The following is an 18,859-nucleotide window of genomic DNA, read 5'->3' as shown; positions in this document are numbered from 1 at the left end:
TACAGTATTTTCATGTCAGTTAGGGACTTCCGCTTTTCCCTCTCTGCTGCCTGTTTTTTCTTTATATCCTCTCACTTTGGATATCCATATCTTCCCTTTCTTCTTTACCCCACCCACCCTCCCATTTTCTCTTTTGGTTTTCCCTCCCTCTATCTTACGCTTTCTCTCCTCCCTCTATTTTCCCTCCTGCTTCTCTCGCTCTCTTTCCCCACCCTCCCTCTGTTCTCTCCAGCATCCTGCAAAATCACCCCTTACCATCTCTGCGTCTGCCTGTACATGTACAGGAGTCAGTGTGTGTGCACGCCTGTGCTGGGGCGAGTGTTTGCGTGAGTGACCATGTGAGTGTGCATGTGCTACTTTGACAAGCCGAGAGGTTGTGAAGGAGAAGGAGAGAGAGAACAAGAGGAGACGAGGAGGAGGGGGACTGGATATGGCCATGTGGATGATGTTTTGGCATTGGGACTGTAGCTGACCTACGGGAGTGCGTGTGTGACTGGGAGTGTGTCCGTGTGCGTGTGTGAGATGGGATCTGCTCTGGGCAGAAGACAAGCTGCTGAAAGAAAAGAAAGAAAAGCTAAAGCAGCCAGGAAGGCCAGACTCAATAGTAAGGTACCCCAATTGCTTTCATCATCTCTTTAATTTTATCATTATCTCTGGTTTAAACATGTCCTTTTCTTTCTCTCTCTCTCTCTCTGTCTGTCTCTCTCTCTCTCTCTCTCTCTCTCTCTCTCTCTTTCTCTCTCTCTTTTTCATACTTTCTATCTCCAACTGAACACTCCCCAACCCATCTCTGTCTACCTGTCTGTGCCTTCTCTCCCTCTCCCTCTCTCTCTCTCTCTCTCCCTCTCTCTCTCGCTCTCTGTCGCTGGCTTTCCGTCTGTTGTTATGCTCTGCTGCATGTTGGCTGTGTGAAGAGCTGGTGCAGTCTTGTCTGAAACCCTGACAGAATGCTAATGTTTCTCTCTGCACTGGTTCAGTTACTAACCGTGGGCTTGCATCATTGTGTCTGTTTGTGTGTGCATATGTACAAATGATATGTCAGGATGTGTGGATGTTTGTGTCTGGCTGTGGCCAGTGTGAGTGGTTGTGTTTTGCCTTTGGATCTCTGAGTAAGTAAGGCAAACATATTTGCGTGCGTGCATGTGTCTGCTTGTGGCAGATATTCCTGTATGCGTGTGTGTGTGTGTGTGTGTGTGTGTGTGTGTGTGTGTGTGTGTGTGTGTGTGTGTGTGTGTGTGTGTGTGCGCACATGCTGGTGCACGTGTGTATGAAAATGTGTTTATGCTCGCACGTGACAGTGTGTCTGTTAGGATCTGCCAATTGGTCTCTTCAGGACAGAACTCGCCTTCTGGTCAGTGTCTTTTATCACAATGCTCTGCTTGTGTCACATTGCTGTCATGTTGATGCTCTCTGATGGAGATGTCCTCACTCTGTGTGTATTTGAGGCAAATCTGCAAAGAGCTGAAAAGACAGCATTATAGCTGGGGCACATTGGGTAAACTTGTTAAGCTAAGTACCTGCCACACACAGTATTTCCTGTGAACCTCTGCTGAGAGTCTCAGAGCTGTCAGTCTCAGTTGGTGAGAGCTCAGCAGGTGGTAGCTGACAACAATATGCCCTGTGGGCTACTTGACCTGATCTGCAGCCTGGTCCACTCTACAAAATGACCCACACAAGCATGTCTTCCATGAGTCCATGAGTCAGTTATTCATGCAGCATGTATGGAATTTATGTGCTGTAAAAAACCATGTTTTGCACCATGTCCTTTCTGTTGTTTGGCAACTTTGTTTTTCGTATACTTACACATTCAGCCTGTGTACTGCAAGTAAAAGGCATTAAAACTACAACATGCACTAAAGTGTGATTAGTGTTATTTTGTTTTGGCCTGGGCTTCTAGAGTAGAGTGACAGTCTTATTTAACATTACAGTTGCCTAATTACACTCGATACACTGGGCAACTGCTACCACCCCAATGTGTTTGTGTCTTCTGTATGCTGCTGCTTTTCTAGCCATTGTGTAAGTTCTTCTTAGACAAATTGCAGTACTGTACTCTGATGTGTTTTAGTTGTCATCCATGAGTTGTCACCAATTAGTTTTTCACTAAGACTGAGTAGGGTTTATATGTGCGTGTATGTGCGTGAGAGACAGTGATTAGACAGATTAAAAAGAAGGAATTGATTCTGTTGTATTCAGTATGACCTGAAACCAGGCCATGTAGAAACTATAGCCCCAGGCTCTTCATAATAATCCCCAGCACGCTCTATGTGGATCTCTGCTTAGGTATGGCTAATGTTAATACTTGGGACTCTGTTTTCATGGTTAAGTTATATCAGTGCAGTAGTAGATAGGGAAGAATATGTCATCCATATCATCTCTTTACCTTAAATTTTAAACCACATTGTGTCGTGGAACTCTGACAGTTTGATGATGAATCCAGTCTGAAAGGTTCACTAAGTTCTGCATTGACATGTAAAAATGGGAGACATCCACAACTGAGCAGCTGAGAGGAGATAGAACCAGCTTGGTTAAATGTGCTGGTGTAGTCTTTGAAGGAACCATTGCTAAATGCAGGAAAATGTTCAGTGACAACAGGAAATGAGACGAGCAGAAGTTGAATCCAACAATTTCCCAGTTTGCCTTCCACCAGTCAATCTCTGACATCTACAGCGGAGAGGACGCAGTCACCTCCTCGTAGATAACAATCATACACAGCCCAGCCACTTACCTGCATGGTTACAATGAAAACTGTATCTTATTATCTAAATCCAACAGAAAGACCATACTAGCTAGCTCCACACGCTACAAAACTTTGGTCTGTTCAGTTTGTTTATGTGTGCATCTGAAATGTACGAGGACATTTGAGACACGACTGATCATCACTGTTGCTTTTGACAGAAGGTGGAGGTATCATTCATTTTGCATCCATCCATCCATCCATCCATCCATCCTCCCATTTAACTGAACTGGAACTGGAATTGCTTTTTGGCCTTGATGATGTTACATATCATTGCACAAGTGCATTTCACAGTAAAAAAAAAAAAAACACATTGTATAGCTCTTGCTCCATATAGTACAACATCCCACCAGCAGAAGATGCCAGCATTCTAGGTCAGGCAGTATGAATAGACGACTGTAGAATAGGATGCCAGAGGCATAAAATACAATAGAGTTCTAATAATCATCTGGCTGAATAAATACACTACCCACATAACCCCTGTCTCAGCCTGGAGCTTGCTGGCTGCCCTCGACTGTTCTCACTCTGTATCCTGGCCTGTTTGCAGCCAAGGTCCAAGTGTAGGGAAAGATCATTTTTCATACGTTTTCAGCTGTATTGTGACACAGGTTTTGCTATGATGTGCTCCAGTTCACCTTTGGTCTGATTAGTTTGTGTCATCCTCTGGCTGTGCCCCCCCCCCACCGTCTGCCTGTCTGTGTCCTGCTGTCAGTTTGTGTGTCTGTCTAAACGCACGTGACTGGACCTGATTCAGCTCTTTCTTTCTCTAGACTCTTTGATTCTGATGACAGCATGCATTCCCCTCATCCTCCCTGACCACCGTGCTTACAAACACACAAAAACACATAGTCATGCATACACACAGCAATGAAGCTCTGTTGTCATATTTCTTGTGACAGAATTTATGGACCATAGCATATACTGTACACTAACTTTTTTGTCATCACTCAACTCATAATCTATCCTTTAGTATCAAACACCCCATCTAGAAACGGTGGCTTTGAAAAATGTTGTTTTCTACACCTGATCAGCTGCATTCATGGTTGTAACAGTTGATTTTTAATCGTGACACAATAAAAAATTCAATGATAATATCCAAAGAAACGTCTGCAGCATAATCAACCTCTCCATCATCGTGGCAGTTGTTGTGTTGTATGAGACACGTCAGTTTCAAAAATGAATACTGTGGCTCAAATAAGTACACTGCCATGATCTGGTGAATACTTTCAATACTTTTTTAAATTCATTTTCTGGACATGTTGAAGATCCTATGGTCACCATGTTTTCCATGCATAATAGTGTACGATTTTACCACTCTAGTGCCATTAAATAAAATGAAATAGAGGTTAAAAGGATTAGGATTTTTAAAATGACAATCTTGTGTATCTGTGAACACCACTCGAAAATCTATACCAAACACAGCCTCTATTGTTAATCATCACAGCCACACCTCTAATCGGGCCTGGGCCTGGGCATGGGCCTGGGCGGCTGTGGCTCAGGAGGTAGAGTGGTCGTCCCCCTATCAAGAGGTTGGGGGTTCGATCCCTGGCCTTGGCAGCCCACATGCCGAAATATCCTTGGGCAAGATACTGAACCCCAAAACTGCCCCCGATGCTGTGCCATCAGTGTGTGAATTCATATGTACGTCGCTTTGGATAAAAGCGTCTTCCAAATGACTAATTGTAATTGTACCTGTATTGTAATTAAAAATATGGAGTCCCAGGCGACAGACTTGTCGATGACATGAGTAGCCATTAGCTGGTGTTTTGGATGGAGATACAAGGCGAAGACTGGCAGGGACGGTTACGAGGGAGTTATTAGTAAAGTAAGACGTTTGTATGATCTACCATTTTTCTTGGAACTGTGTGAACCGTTTTCAGTGCATCCATCTCCAACACACCAGTTGCAGTAGAAGCTTTGGAAATAGTTAATGAAAATGACAAGTTCGATGTGTGCTTGATGTGTTTATTACCTACAATTCAACCATCAGATCTGCTGTGCATAATCGTGGCTTCAGAGTGCACAACATCACTCCTTTTGGAGACTACAGATCGAGTCTTCAGATGGCTATAGAGCAGTAGTAGCCATAGTAAAGGAAAGGCCGTCAGTATAGGCTACCTACAAGCTGTCGTGGATTACAGAGCTGAGAATCACTCACTGTAATAATATAATCGGAATAAAAGTTTTTATTCTTCATCCTGTATGGCACAGGGTGTGGCAATTCCTTTCCTCTCAATGGGGCGCACAGCAAGTCACCGAGATAACAAACCAGTGCAGTAGAGGAAACAACCATGGGGCACTTCAGGGAAAATAGCAGCTCACCAGTGCGACATTCAGTTCCAGGCCCTGCACCAGCTCAAAAACGGGGCCTGCAGATTTTGAATGGAGTATCACTGTAACAGCACCCATGAATGGTCCGCCTTTCTCAGAGATCTTGTCTGTGTGTTTGTCTCACAGGTCTGCACATTCACATTTGTATGATCCTCTTTTTGCGTATGCCTTCCTTTTTCGTATTAATGGGTTGGCAAATATGCCAGAACTCAATTGTACTGATGGAACAGACAATGCTGGACAAAGCCATGCTGCCAGTGTGGCCAGGAAGGTGGGTGGAATTGGTTGAGCGTACAGCAGAATGTGTTTAGGGGTCCACAAACAATAAGCCAGTGCTCTGCATGTTTGTGAGTGTGTTGATGAGTGGGAAAGAGGCCGTGGCTCTGTGTGCTTTACTGCTCAGAGCTAGCTCACACTGTCCCGCCTGCCCAAACTGTAGTTCATCAAGAGGAACACTAGATATTATATCGAGCTAAAACACATTATTCCAGTGCTTCTGAAAAGGATTACACAGGAGGCACCATGCTGCTACGTTCAGAGAGAGCTACCAGGAGCCGGGCCACAGAGGTTAGACACAACACACTTCTGCTAAAATGACTCATGAGATCAAGAGTAAATGCAGGTAACTGAGGCTATGCAGGTAGCCTCCTGGCTGTTCTTTTTTAGATACCCATAGAGAAAGGAGGCTTGTGGAGCAACATTTGGTTTATAGCACAGCAAGTTGTTTGCTTTCCAGCTTTGATTTTTCCAGGCTTCCTGTTCAAAGTTTAACGCTTGGCATTTACGGTACTTCAAGTTGACATTGTCCAACTGGTTGTGACACAGTATGTCGTGTGTTTGCTGTGTGGATGACAGATTTGACATCAGCAGGAAATTACTGATCACATAGACGAGCATTTAGTGAAGACTGTTTTCACATGTTCCTTGTTCTAGTGACTGCAGCAGATCAACTTGTGTGTCTCATTGTGTATGGTTTAAAGACAGAGATGGCCCTCATAATAGAGTAACTGTACTGGTATGTGCATGCTTTGTCAGCAGATGGCATAGGTCCTGGTAAAGGCTGGCTTAAGGCTTGAATGCAGAGAGGCATTTTTGTTTCTCTCTTTTTGTATCCTTTTCTTGTTGTCCTTTATTTGCTTTCTGTTACCCCTCAAAAAACATCAATTAAAAGATCAGGGACCCCCCTACATACAGAAGACCAACAGAAACAAATCTCAGCTATAGGACAGTCTAAAAACCCTGAGGGATGCCGGAGGGAGCGCGTTATTTAGAACAGGCATTATAATTATCACAATAATGTCTGCATCTCCTGTGAACTAAGCAAGCTGTGCAGTCTTTCTAAATCTTAACTAGAGAGGTGTAAAATTGAATTGCATGTTAGGCAGAAACATTTACGGTCAATGATGTGTTAGATGCTGTTGCTATAGTAACAACACCCTGTTCCCTGTGTTTGAGTGTGGGGAGATTTTTTTTCTGCGCTCATGTATAAAATGTATGTGTTTAGTGTGCAAAATTATCAATTTGTGTTATTTGAAGTGTGTGTGTGTGCGTGCGTGCGTGCGTGCGTGCGTGCGTGCGTGCGTGCGTGCGTGCGTGCGCGAGAGAGAGAGAGAGAGAGAGAGAGAGAGAGAGAGAGAGAGAGAGAGAGAGAGAGAGAGAGAGAGAGAGAGAGAGAGAGAGAGAGAGAGAGAGAGAGAGAGAGAGAGAGAGAGAGTCCAATAGATTTCATCCTCAAGCCTCCAGTGCTTTTTCATGTAGTGTTAGTTCCCCCCTAAGCTCAAGAGTGTATCAAATTACAGAGATTTATTTACTGCTATACAGTAAAGGTTGAAGATTCCCCTCGCAGAAAATCCTATTCCTTGGGATGAAGTCCGTGCTCTGTCATACAGTATATTGGTCTTTTTGTAGCTGAGAGCATTATACTTTAAGCCTGTTAGGTATGGATATTGGAGATTACTAAGCGCTGCCTTTCTCAGACAAACATACTGCAGGCTGAGGTCCAAACAGACATAGATAGAGGCAGAAGTACTTATAGATACACACGGCTAAAGCACACAATCTGTTCTAACAGGCGTGAAGTGGTACGCAGCAGCTCTGTGGCTTTTAGGGGAGTTTAAACGCCCACATTAAACCAAGAAGGTTAATTAATATGTTTGTTTGTTGGACAGCTTTACGAAATCTGTCAGCAAGATATAATGTTAGACATACACTCTGCCTGCAGAGCAGTCAGTGTGGAGACTGGTAGTAGTTATTTCTGCAGACTCTGATGAAAACATTTTGGAGTATCAAACACTCATCTGCTGAAGGCTTAAAAACTGTCTGTGAGAAGGTGCTCCTCTGTGGATTACTGCAGCAGTAGTCAACTTGGATTTGCATTAGTAAGTAGTGATTCACCGAAAAAATGGTCTGAAAACATCAACAGGAACTTTTCAAACCACTCCGACAATACTTCTTTGTTACCCATCCATATTCTCAGTTCGGTGCTGTCTTTATTGCAGCAAAAGCATACATCTTCGGTTTGTTGCTAACCCAGTAAGCTGCTTACATTTGTCGCTCAAGACTCGTACAAGCCAATATATATATATATATATATATATATATATATATATATATATATATATATATATATAGAGAGAGAGAGAGAGAGAGAGAGAGAGAGAGAGAGAGAGAGAGAGAGAGAGAGAGAGAGAGAGAGAGAGAGTTGCATTCAGGAATGTTTGAAGTGCAGCAAACTACATGTGACTTTGCACTGTTTTATAGTCACTTCTGATGGTGGTATGTCTTCCTCCCTTATCACTCATTAACACAAATCCATGCATGTAAACTCCAAAAATCCATCAAAAACAATTTGTGCAATACTATAAGTGTGGAAAAGCAAAATATGAGAGCTTGGGTTAAATCGTGGATGGGGAGACCATAAACTCCTGGATCAGATGGATAATGAAATTATATGTTTCTTTTTGCCAACTGTTTCTGCACTACCTCTTATAATTATTGTTTCTCATGTTTCAAATTGGGAAATTACCCTGTTCATATACATTTAGCTAATATTGACTTGATATTGCAGTCAAAAAGTAAGCTTCACAATGCATAGCAGCAATTTTTTATTTAGATACATCACAAGTTATCAGTACACCACTACAGAGCAGTAGTATTTTTATTTTTATTGAGTGGTAATGTAGTGTGTAGGCTGGCACTCACTTGGCTTCTGTTCAAGTGATGGCAGCAGCTCATGGTCACGGAACTAATGACTGCACTTTTATCACACCATCCACAGTGCCTGAAACGTCAGACTTGACAACGATAGCCCCTTTTAACAGTAGTGGTACACTGGTATACATATAGTACATACAGGGTAACCTGATCACTTCAGCTCTTGTACAGTGCAATCCATGACAACAGCTCTGGAAGGAATACATATAAAAAGTATCAGAGAAGTGTTGAATATCGTAAGCTTCACAGAGGACATATTCATAGCATAACTATTTTTTTTAAAGGATATTAGCATGTGTAGAAAATGGAATGATTGAGAGAGGAGCCTGAGTGGCTGTGTAAGTATTTCTAGATATTTTATGTTGCAGTCATTTATTTGATGATGATCAGATGTTGCTCGTTTGCCTAACACTTTGCCAACGGCTTTTAATTATATTTATCTGCAAGTAGTATTTTTCTGCCTTTGTTTACTCTTAACTTTTAATTTGTGTACACAGTGTTTATTAAGTAAAATCTTACCCACTCATGTATTCAGTGGATCGTAGCTGTAATTTGCCATTGAATGCAAAAACATATTGAGACTCACTCAGACAGATTGACAGAAACATGCACGAACGCATGCACAGATGCAGTATTAAACTTACACTTATATATGTTTTTTCCCTAAATTACCAGCCCAAGGAGTTTAACATGCTCATGCTTTGTGTACAGCCATTGTATCAGAAGGCCAGTCTGGAGCTCGTTTGACTCCGAGCCATTATTTTGTTATAATAAGATTGGCTCACGGTCAGAGAAAGAGTACAATGGTCAGCTAGAATAAAGTCTGGAAAGGCAAAGACTTAAACCACATGTACTGTAACAGAATTTCAAATCATCCAGAAATAGCTGGTGTGTGGTGACCCTCACTGACATATCAATAAAAGACACATTTTATTGGTGCTGGGCTTTGACTGTAATAATAAAATGAATTTTACCTGTAATGTAACATCTCCAGAGGTAAATTGCAGGTTTATATAACACCTCTCCTGTCTGTTGGCAGGATGTGTCTGTCAAAGGAGGTACTCTGATTTATATTTGCTTAAAGTTTCAAGCGAAGCCAATATCACATGGGAGAGGAAAGACTAGAGCTGCAAATAGATTTCTGCTCTACTCTCTCATTTCTTATCTTCACCCTTTTTGCTGTTCTTCCATCATGTTTTTGCACTACTCCCCTCCATTCCTTCCCCTCACGTGACCCCATTTCCCTGTGTTTCTGCCATACCACGTTGTTGTGTTGCATTTTTAATGGGAACATGCTTCTAGACCTTCATACTCTGCAATAAATGCATGAATTATAGAGTAAACTGACAAATAAACTAGCTTAGCCATTTGGCTGTTTTTTTTTCCATGTGATGAGAAGAGGTTTAAAAAGAGCAGCCTCTGTTTTGACAGTGAACCTTGAATCAAATGGAAGATGCTGTAGACCAGTGACAGCTTCACTACACAGTCTGCTCTCATATTTTGCTTTGAGGTTTTGCCAAAGACTTGAGGTGCAGCTTAGTGTGCTTACATGATGCCTCTCACTTTTATCTTCCTCAGCTAGGGAGCTGAGTGAATCGACTTCATGCTTTCCTTTATTTTCAGTTTGGGAATTGACCCAACTTCTGCAAGTCCATATTTTACAAGTTTATCAAAAAGACCTGTTTTTATGAACTACACAATGCTTCATTACCTTTACTGAGCAACTGTAGTGTTCAATCATTTTATAAGAACTGTTTGCCCTGCTTTCTAATCTTACTAATTATGACTCATCCTAGCACTGCTTACCAAAGCACAGCCTTCAGTTATATTGTCTGTCATAGAATGATCCTCATTTTCCAGATTGAAAATAAAATCCAGCACTTTTTAGTCGTCATCTCAGCATGTGCCAGATATTCTAATGCGTGTTCATATGCGTTGTGACAGAGCAGTATGTTCATTTAAGTCAACTTTATCACTTCATTTTCACTTGTTTTTGACAAATGATTACTTTTGATAAGACATTCAGGATATATAAAGAAAGCCCTGGTGTGACAAATGCAGGTCATGACTGAACAGAGGTGTAAATCGCTTTCTCACTGCTGCTAAAAGCTGTAGCTTGAGAGTGGATATGAAAATATAGCCACATACTGCATGTACCTAATAGGGAGTTGTGTCTCTTTTGAGTTTTCTGTCCTTGCGGTGCCCCTGCAGCAGGAGGGCCTCTGCACAAAGCGTCTGGGAGACAGGGGCCAAGGCCACTCTCACTCCAACCTTTATGTAAGTGACAGTCAACAAAGCACAGACGGATAGAAAATGAGGAACACTCTGTGCCAGATTAGGATGTTTGCTGACGTGACTACACACAAGAATAAGCACTGATTGTTGACGCCACAGTTTGTAGTAAGCACAAACACACACACGTCAGCTAATGCTTTCACTAGGACTGTATTATTGGACACTGCCTAAATCTCTGCCCCATCTGTAATGATTAGAAGTTGGAATATTACATAGTGCATGTACAGAATTTCCTACATATTTATATTTATTAATTGAGAGCTTGGAAGTAATTACTTTGATCAGATTGACTACAACAGTTTCACCTTGACCAGTGACTCTGTTGGCTTTGATTTAGCAGACAATCAGTCAGTGTCATGACCGTTTTTCCGCACCACTCTTAGACGGGCTGAGTAAATGAGTCACCTGGCATCTGAATGGGTTTCACTACAAAAATATGACAGCTTGTCACTGTCGGGTGTGCCTGATGAGCACAAAGTGTCCCCGTGTGAAACAGTTGTTGTTGCCACATTGAGATAAGTGACAATTTTTAAAAGCTTACTTTGATGCCCTCTATCAGGGATTACCCGATGAAGAAGCTAACTTCACTACACGATGCAGTAGGTGACTGGCACCAACAGCAGGACACTTTAATGAAGGGTTAAATCATTCCTTCTGCGTCCACTTGAACCCTCTGCTCTCTCCCAACTGTTAAGGTTAAGGCTGCACTCATATCATCCTTGTGTGTGACGGTCCCCAGAGCATTCCCATCTCCCACTGCACTGGCTCACTGTGTTTATTGCCTAAGCAGTTGTGACGCTTTGGAGCATGTGTGTATTTTACGGGCCAGCTCACATTAGGCCAGTATATGATCCTCCCGAATAAGCATCATGTTGGTGAGCATTGTAATTACTACTCATCCATGGCACAGCGTACTGTAGGCCAGCTGTGAGGGACCAGGGGCTATGTAGCCATGTGGCAATGAGTGTAAATATAGGGCAATGAAAGTGTCTGACACACATACATACATGCTGTATGGATCACACATGGATGCACATGAGCTATTGAACAGGACGTTAAGTGTGTACACCTTCTTTTATGAAGCTATGGCAAAAGCACTTCATGAAATGCGAAGAAAAACCAAGGGAGAATAGCTGCAGAACACACTGACTAAGAGAGGCGGGGGGAGTCGTGTTGTCTCTGTAATTTCTGGCCTCCTACCCAGGCTTTTATCAGGTAGTGGCAGATAATCCCCCCTTAGTGGTGGAGGAGACAAGAGCCTCCTCAGGGTACTGAACTATAAAGGAGGAACCTCTAACCGCTTTGTCCTGCTAGCTGGAATAGCTCTTCCACTCATTTTCTGCCTCTGATTGGTGATTCTTCACAAGGTGCTGCACAGTATTCAGGACACATATCCAAATGTGCCAATATTCAAACAAAGTCTGTCGGGGAGGCCAGAAAATTAGTCAGGGTCTGAAGTCCTAGAAGTGTAATTCTAATGACAATTTCCTGCAATTCTGAGCACTTAAATGCTGTGGGTTTAAGAATAACAAAGGCCCTCTCAATATCAGGAGCTTCCCTAAATCCTGGCCGCTTGCTAAGTCAGCTACTGTTACATACTGTGGTGAAGTGTCGTTTTTGGGTAGGGGGTGTCTCACAGAATGAATGTGAAATCAACGTGAATATTAGTAGTTGCATGTAAGTCCTATACAAAGGCATCTGGACTTGCATGACCTGCATGAAGTAGAATCTTCACCGACATAAGTATTTGGAGTGGCATTAACATATTACATTCCAGATTCCAGATGATTTTTATGAATTATCCATGTTTAGCATATTCCAGTCATAGTAGCACAGAGGTTTTGTAGCTGTCTGTGAAAAGGACGTGCAGGGACTACAATCAGATGTGAATCAAAGACAGCACAAATCAAACGGTGTAGTTGGGGAGTAATTTCTAATCACATGGAGAGCAGGCGAGGACACCTCGTGCCACACATCAAACTGATTCTGCAGGCTGTTTTCTTGGTTTAATAAGTTGGTAAAACGCCACAGATTCCAGGAGTTGATTATTGCTGCTGTTTCTTGCTCTGCTGCATGAGATGATTTCTCTCCTCCTATCTCTCTCTTTCTTCTCTTTTCTCTGTTTTTCTTACCTCTCTTTTTTATTATCCAGCACAGCAGAATTACCCCAGAATCCTTATGACAGTAGTGTAGGTTCAGAAGCTGCATAGACCACCAGTCAAACTTTAAGTTTGGGGTCCAGATAAATATCGCTAATGTGTAAATATCTGTGAATCTGTTCACTACTCTTTGCAGTCTGTTTATGGTAAAGCTTCCAAGCTGTTGGATAACTATGAGATAGAATACACTGATAAATCATGGCAGGTGGAAGAACATATCATGTGACATTATTGACCAGTTGGTGTGGAGAATTGGTCCATTTTGGCTGTGCAAACATGACATTTTCTGAATCCCCAGTAGTGCCTCTGTTTAAATATAGTTTTGTTACTGTTCCCACACCAGATGTGCCAGTCAATGAAAAACACTTATCTTGAAATATAGTGTGAGATTTGAAGAGCAGTTGAGGTGATACACCGTAGGAGGGAGAATTTAAAGATGAGCCACATGTTATGACTGCTGCTTAAAAGTGACTGATGGGTATTAGCCTGAGATTTTCCTGCTGTCATTACTGAATGGCGACTGAGGGGAGATGGGGACTGTCTGTTCCTTTGTTGGCCAAAATTAGTACGAAGCCACAAAGAGTACATCCTTTCCCTCTAAAGGAAAATATGAGGTGTGTGCTGCTCTTTTATAATTCTGTGCAACAGTCCCGTAATACAGGATATGCTTTATCTATCTGTGATGTAGCTTTTTAAAGACTGTTGATTTCATTTGTTCTGTCTGATGTCTATCATTCATAGAAACAACAAGTCAACAGGAACACTGAACACAGCAGCTGTGGGCGCCATGCCAAAGCTTGGGCTTCGTCTGTAGGTCCTGCAGCCCACTTCTACATCACTCCCAAATGTTTTGAGCTTAGCCCTGAAGACTTCTGGTGCCTGTTTTTTTAACGTAACAGATTTAACGCCTCGCGTCAGAGCAAAGGGGAAATAAAAACTCCAAAACACATAGCACAGGCCACGGTTAAAGCTATTGTAAGGTGAGCAAGTTATTTTTACAGTGAGTGGAGTTTCTTTCCTTCACCTTTTAGCACAGAGATTGGTCTAAACTGAGACCTGCAGAAAGCACAAAAGCCTCAGTTTGCATGGCTTTAGTCAGCAGAGTGTGCACACAGCTCCAACATCACCAACCAACTTTCATTACCTTGCTTTTTTTTCTATAGAAACATAATCTGCTGAAATGCCCATTAAAATACACCTATTGATGTGACTCAGGCAGGTCTGAAATGTGTTAGATTAATGTCTGAACCTCACAGTGATGTTGTTCACGTGTCACTGGATGTATTTTGGGATTTCGCAGGATCATCAGCGCTGTTGTTCTCCTTGTTCTCTACAGCTGGCTGTGTGTCAGGTTCTCTCCTTTGAGTCCCTTAAACACCTGTAGAATAATGATAAGTCTTTAAATTGAGAGAGTGACGTTTGTATTAATGCACGTGGCACAGCAGCCGTCACTTTGGGTGATCTGACAGTACTTAATTCTACACACCTACAGGTCTGCTGTTACACACAGATTCCAGGTTTCTAAAGTGGAGTTGTTTGTAATAAAACAGCCCTTACTGATGATCCTGGTCTCCATCAGAGCTGTCTGGACATTATTTTTTAAGTCACCAAAAAATCCAAGATAAGACTACCACCCCAGACCCACTTTGTCCCCCAGTGTCAGACTGGAGATTCGTCCTTGGTGTTGGGCACAGCAGTGTGCCACATCTGTCATTTTTACTTCTTGTTTCCTTTCTTTGCTAGGGATGCCCTTCCTCCCTGGAGAGGACAGTGGTCGCTGTGATGTAGATTTCCATAGCGATGGAAGATGCATTTGTATGTGCTTGTGTATGTGATAGTATTTTAACTTGCATGCTGTCCATGCAGGTACCTACAACAGATTGCCACACATTGAAAATTGTAATCACACTGTAGGACTGTCAGGATGTATACATAGGTTTGACATAGCCTAGTGTGATGGAGAAGAGCTTATACACTACTGAAGCTGCTGGTGGACTTGTTGTAAAGACTACATGCTGGATCAGGTTTATGCCCTCTTAAGATAATTGCAGCTAGCTCCCAAGCAACAGCAGCAACCTGCAAGTTTAAGGCTGATAATAATAAATATATTTGTACTACCAGAATTAGGGCCTTGAATTGCACATTCAGTGGGTAAGCAACAATTATGCTTTTATCTGCCAATAGATGCCCACAGTATTGCTCCACCAGTGCATGTACACATTCACTCCCCAGCTCCCCAAACATCTCCTATTAGTGTGATTGACATGTGTTTCTGTGTTAGTGGGTTATAACTTCCTACGGCAGTTTACTCGGGCAGATTGTCATGTTGTTGCAGACGGGGCTGAGTGCCAGAGAAGCCCGCATGCACACAACAACATTTTGCCTCAAACACCTTGTAAAGACTGCGTAGTGTATGTCTATCTGTGACTAATTATTTTAGCTCTCTAGATCTAATTTCATGGCCTCTCTGGATGTTTGCTCACTTTTTTGATGTCCTCTGTCATTTTTCATTCAAATATACATAAGCAAATACACAATAGTGCATATACTATCCAGGATGATATCCCTTCGTGGTCTTTCCCACCACCCACTGAGGTTTTATGGGGTGTGACTGTGTGATTTACGATGCCTAATGTTTTACTTTTGCTGACACAATGAGTTTTACAGGAGCAATGTTTTCACCAACTGCTGCGTGCATTATGTGGCCCCTGATTTTGATGTCTGCTTCAGACTACATACAGACACCGTAAAATAAAATTCTCTTTTTTAATAGTAGATTAAAGTATTTTTGTCATTTTCATTGTAAATTATTGGTGTTGCAAAAATAACAACAAGCAGATGGTGTTTAGTCACTCCAGTTATGCACAGAGCTTTGACTCTTTAATCTGATGTACTGTCAGTATGTCATGGTGACTTGGAAGCAATGCTGTTTGTGTCTTAACACGCGTGTGCATTTATGTGTGTGTGTGTGTGTGTGTGTGTGTGTGTGTGTGTGTGTGTTACAGAGAAAGACAGCGAGAGGGAGAAAAAAGTAGAGTTTATGAAGACCGTCACTAAAGCAGATAAAACAAAGGCTTTTTATCAAACCTCTGTTCAACAGGCAATAAAACACACGTCACATCCAGCTGATCAGTGGCAAATCATCCACGAGCCTCTTCAAGGCATCATCCTCAGCATTACAGGACACACAAACACACAAGCACACACTCGCAAACACAAACTCAATGCTCTTCCCACTCATGTGTCCATTGGCTGCCAGAGCTGTCTTTGTATCCCATCACCATAACAACTGCCTCACCGAACGTCTAAAAAAAAAAAAAAAAAAAAGGAAAAAGCCAAAGTGAATTTCTCTCACTCAGTTTGACTTGGAGATGGTGAGAGCAGCACTCGTAGCATGTCGGCGTGGCGTGTGTGAATGAGAGGCGAGCGGGCTGCAGATTACTTGAGAAAGGGGGTGTGCGATGTGAAATTGGAAGGTGTTGCAGAGTGTGACTTTTCAGAACGAGGGATATACAGCATATGATGCCGCACATGGTGAGTGTCGAAGCAGCTGCTGCATCGTGTTCATATTCTTGCACGTGAGTGTACATGTTCATGTGTAGGTGTTGGAGAGTGTTGTGTTGAATGCCTTGTGCTAAAAAATGAAATTTTGTGAAGTGTAACGTGTATCTGTGTGTGTTCCTCTGTAGGCTTGTGCACATGTGGATGTTACATAATGACAAAGGCTCAGAAACCTTGAGAGGATGCAGTAGTAATGAAAGTTCTCTGAAGCTGGGAGACAGATACGCAGACATTGTGTGCTTACATCCTCAAGTTCCACAGTTGGCTGTCATCCATGTTTTCATTGATGTTTCATATGTTCACTATTGAACTAAAGTGTAGTAAATTTGTTTGAATCATCCCTGTTTTTATTTTATGTCTTTTCTTAGTGCAGTGCTAGACACATTCTGCACTATATATTTTATGTTTCAAGTAGTCCGAGATATATTGTTGCCCTGATTTTTCAAGCTATAGTAATCTGTTATGAAATGCTAGTACTGGTGCGTCTCTCATGAGTTCATTTTTCACTCTTTACTCTGCAGGCTTATACTCATCAGCAGAGGTGATGAATATTTTTAATGATAAGTCACAGAGGAAATTAAGTGTATTTGTGTATGCGCGTGTGTGTACAGTATGTGTGTATCAGGATTTGGCCCTGGGTTTGTGCATGTGTCTGTACTTGTTTCATGAAATGGTTTTAACATCAGTGTTAGACCTAGTGAGGTAGAAGTGTTGCTCTCATGCACTGTACAATATTAGAACCATTACATTTGAACGCAAAATGTGGCAGGATCTCATTTTCTTGGCGCTAATCTCCAAAGGAAAGGTCATCATTTCAGTGTTACTTTACAGCCCTTTCGCTTTCTTTTTTGGTCCATCCTATTATAGCTTTTATATCTGCTGCGCATGGTCCATTTGCTTGGCATGACAGAGCAGAAATAAAACCTTCAAACACAGAAGGAGAGAGCAGCGACTTTAGCTTTCATCTCTGAACTGCATTATTAAACGTCCCCATCCACATGAGTCTTACATCACCCAATCACAGCTGTCTCTTCCTCTACTTCCCCCTCTCCCCGTTCCCTTGTCTCCCTCCATTAGGCAAACCTGAAGAAGTTTATGGAGTATGTGCAGCAGAGGAACATTGAAAAGGTCTCAAGGTTCCTGGAGAAAGGCCTGGACCCCAACTTCCATGATCCAGATACGGGAGGTGAGGAAGTCTATATATCCCATCCCCACTCTGCTCTAATTAACTACAACTGCAATTCCAAATAAATTGGGATGCTTCATACAACATAAATAAACACTCTGTTGGTAAATACAGTTCATTTGAAAATGACTCATTCTGTTTTTTAATTGGCGTTTTTATGCAGCGTCCCAACTTTTTGGAATCAGGCTCCTAATTGTCTTTTTTCCACCTTGATTTGTCTTTTCTCTTGCACTTTCTCTCTTTCTGCCTTCACCACAAAATGAGCATGTATGGATTTTCTGAAATAAGCCTTCTGCTCGGGCAAAGCTGGATTACCCTCTTTACTAATCTCCTCACGTTTATGCAAATGTTTGTCCAGCCATAAAGGAGATTTCCCTGTTGGGTGACCTGTGGTCTGACAGAGGAGCTGTGAAGCGAGGGGAACATGAGAATAACTTGGTTTAAAACCAACAGGAAGCAGCCATTTAGGCCGACTGGAGGGTGACAGTCACGACAGCCGAAGAAGTCATCCAAATCCAGAGTCGCTGAAAATTTTGATAACTGTTCTGTGCAATTTTGTTATCAAATATTGACAGCTTCGATTGTTGGAATGCTCATTTTCACAAAAGAAAGCAGAATAATGTCACTTGAAATATGCAGATTTTTGATATTGTATGCTTGTTCATCCTTGGACTTTACAGAATGTCCTCTAACGCTGGCAGCACAGCTGGAGGGATGTGCAGAGCTCATCAAGGTGCTGAAGAGTGGGGGGGCGCATCTGGACTTCAGAACAAAAGATGGCATTACTGCCCTACACAAGGCTGTGCGCAGCAAGAACCATACAGCACTTATAGTGAGTATAACACACACACACACACACACACACACACACACACACACACACACACACACACACACACACACACACACACACTACATACCAGAAAGCTGACTCATCTCTTTTATTTCCTTTGCCAGACCAATTGCCTGCTTGCAAACTTTCCCTCTGGGAAACAAGAGTTTGCAGGCGGGCGATTTCTGGCACGGGGTGTTCGAGCAATTACTAAATATGTGAGGCTTAACGTGCCCTCTTTGAATGGGCTGGCATATTCACTGAATGGCCTTGCATGTGTCTGGTTTGAGGAGGCTTGTAACCTAAATGAAAGGGTTTACATGAGTCATGAAATTGATTTCCTGTTGAGCCAGACCTGTTGAAATTGGAAGTGGCTGTTTGCACTCAGTCTTTGTCATTGTCCGCATATTCAATGTCACTGGGCCTTGAAATATACATAAGCTGTTGCTGCTGTTGGTATAATAAGTCTATGAAAGGTCACACTGTAGATGGACTCTTCTTATAACATCCAGTTTTTACAATTTTTTTTATACATGTTCTACAGTACA

General features: G+C 42.2%; 1 protein-coding gene across 6 annotated transcripts in view; it reads left to right on the top strand.

Moving 5' to 3' along the window:
• Positions 1–18,859, top strand: part of shank3a (SH3 and multiple ankyrin repeat domains 3a) — a 149,720-nt gene that overhangs the window by 41,528 nt on the left and 89,333 nt on the right. For 3 of the 6 annotated variants that reach the window (XM_070971326.1, XM_070971327.1, XM_070971329.1), the window contains exons 4-5: positions 17,371–17,479; positions 18,160–18,311. In XM_070971326.1, the coding sequence (XP_070827427.1) occupies positions 17,371–17,479; positions 18,160–18,311 (261 nt within the window). Of the gene's footprint in view, positions 1–262; positions 610–16,186; positions 16,267–17,370; positions 17,480–18,159; positions 18,312–18,859 lie in introns of those variants that run through there. The other 3 variants (XM_070971328.1, XM_070971331.1, XM_070971330.1) reach the window with 3 other exon arrangements.

The sequence above is a fragment of the Chaetodon trifascialis genome, chromosome 10 (assembly GCF_039877785.1).
Source record: "Chaetodon trifascialis isolate fChaTrf1 chromosome 10, fChaTrf1.hap1, whole genome shotgun sequence".
In the NCBI taxonomy this organism is placed as follows: Eukaryota; Metazoa; Chordata; class Actinopteri; order Chaetodontiformes; family Chaetodontidae; genus Chaetodon; species Chaetodon trifascialis.
Note: the sequence above shows the minus strand (reverse complement) of the source record. Positions and strands in the feature narration are given on the sequence as shown.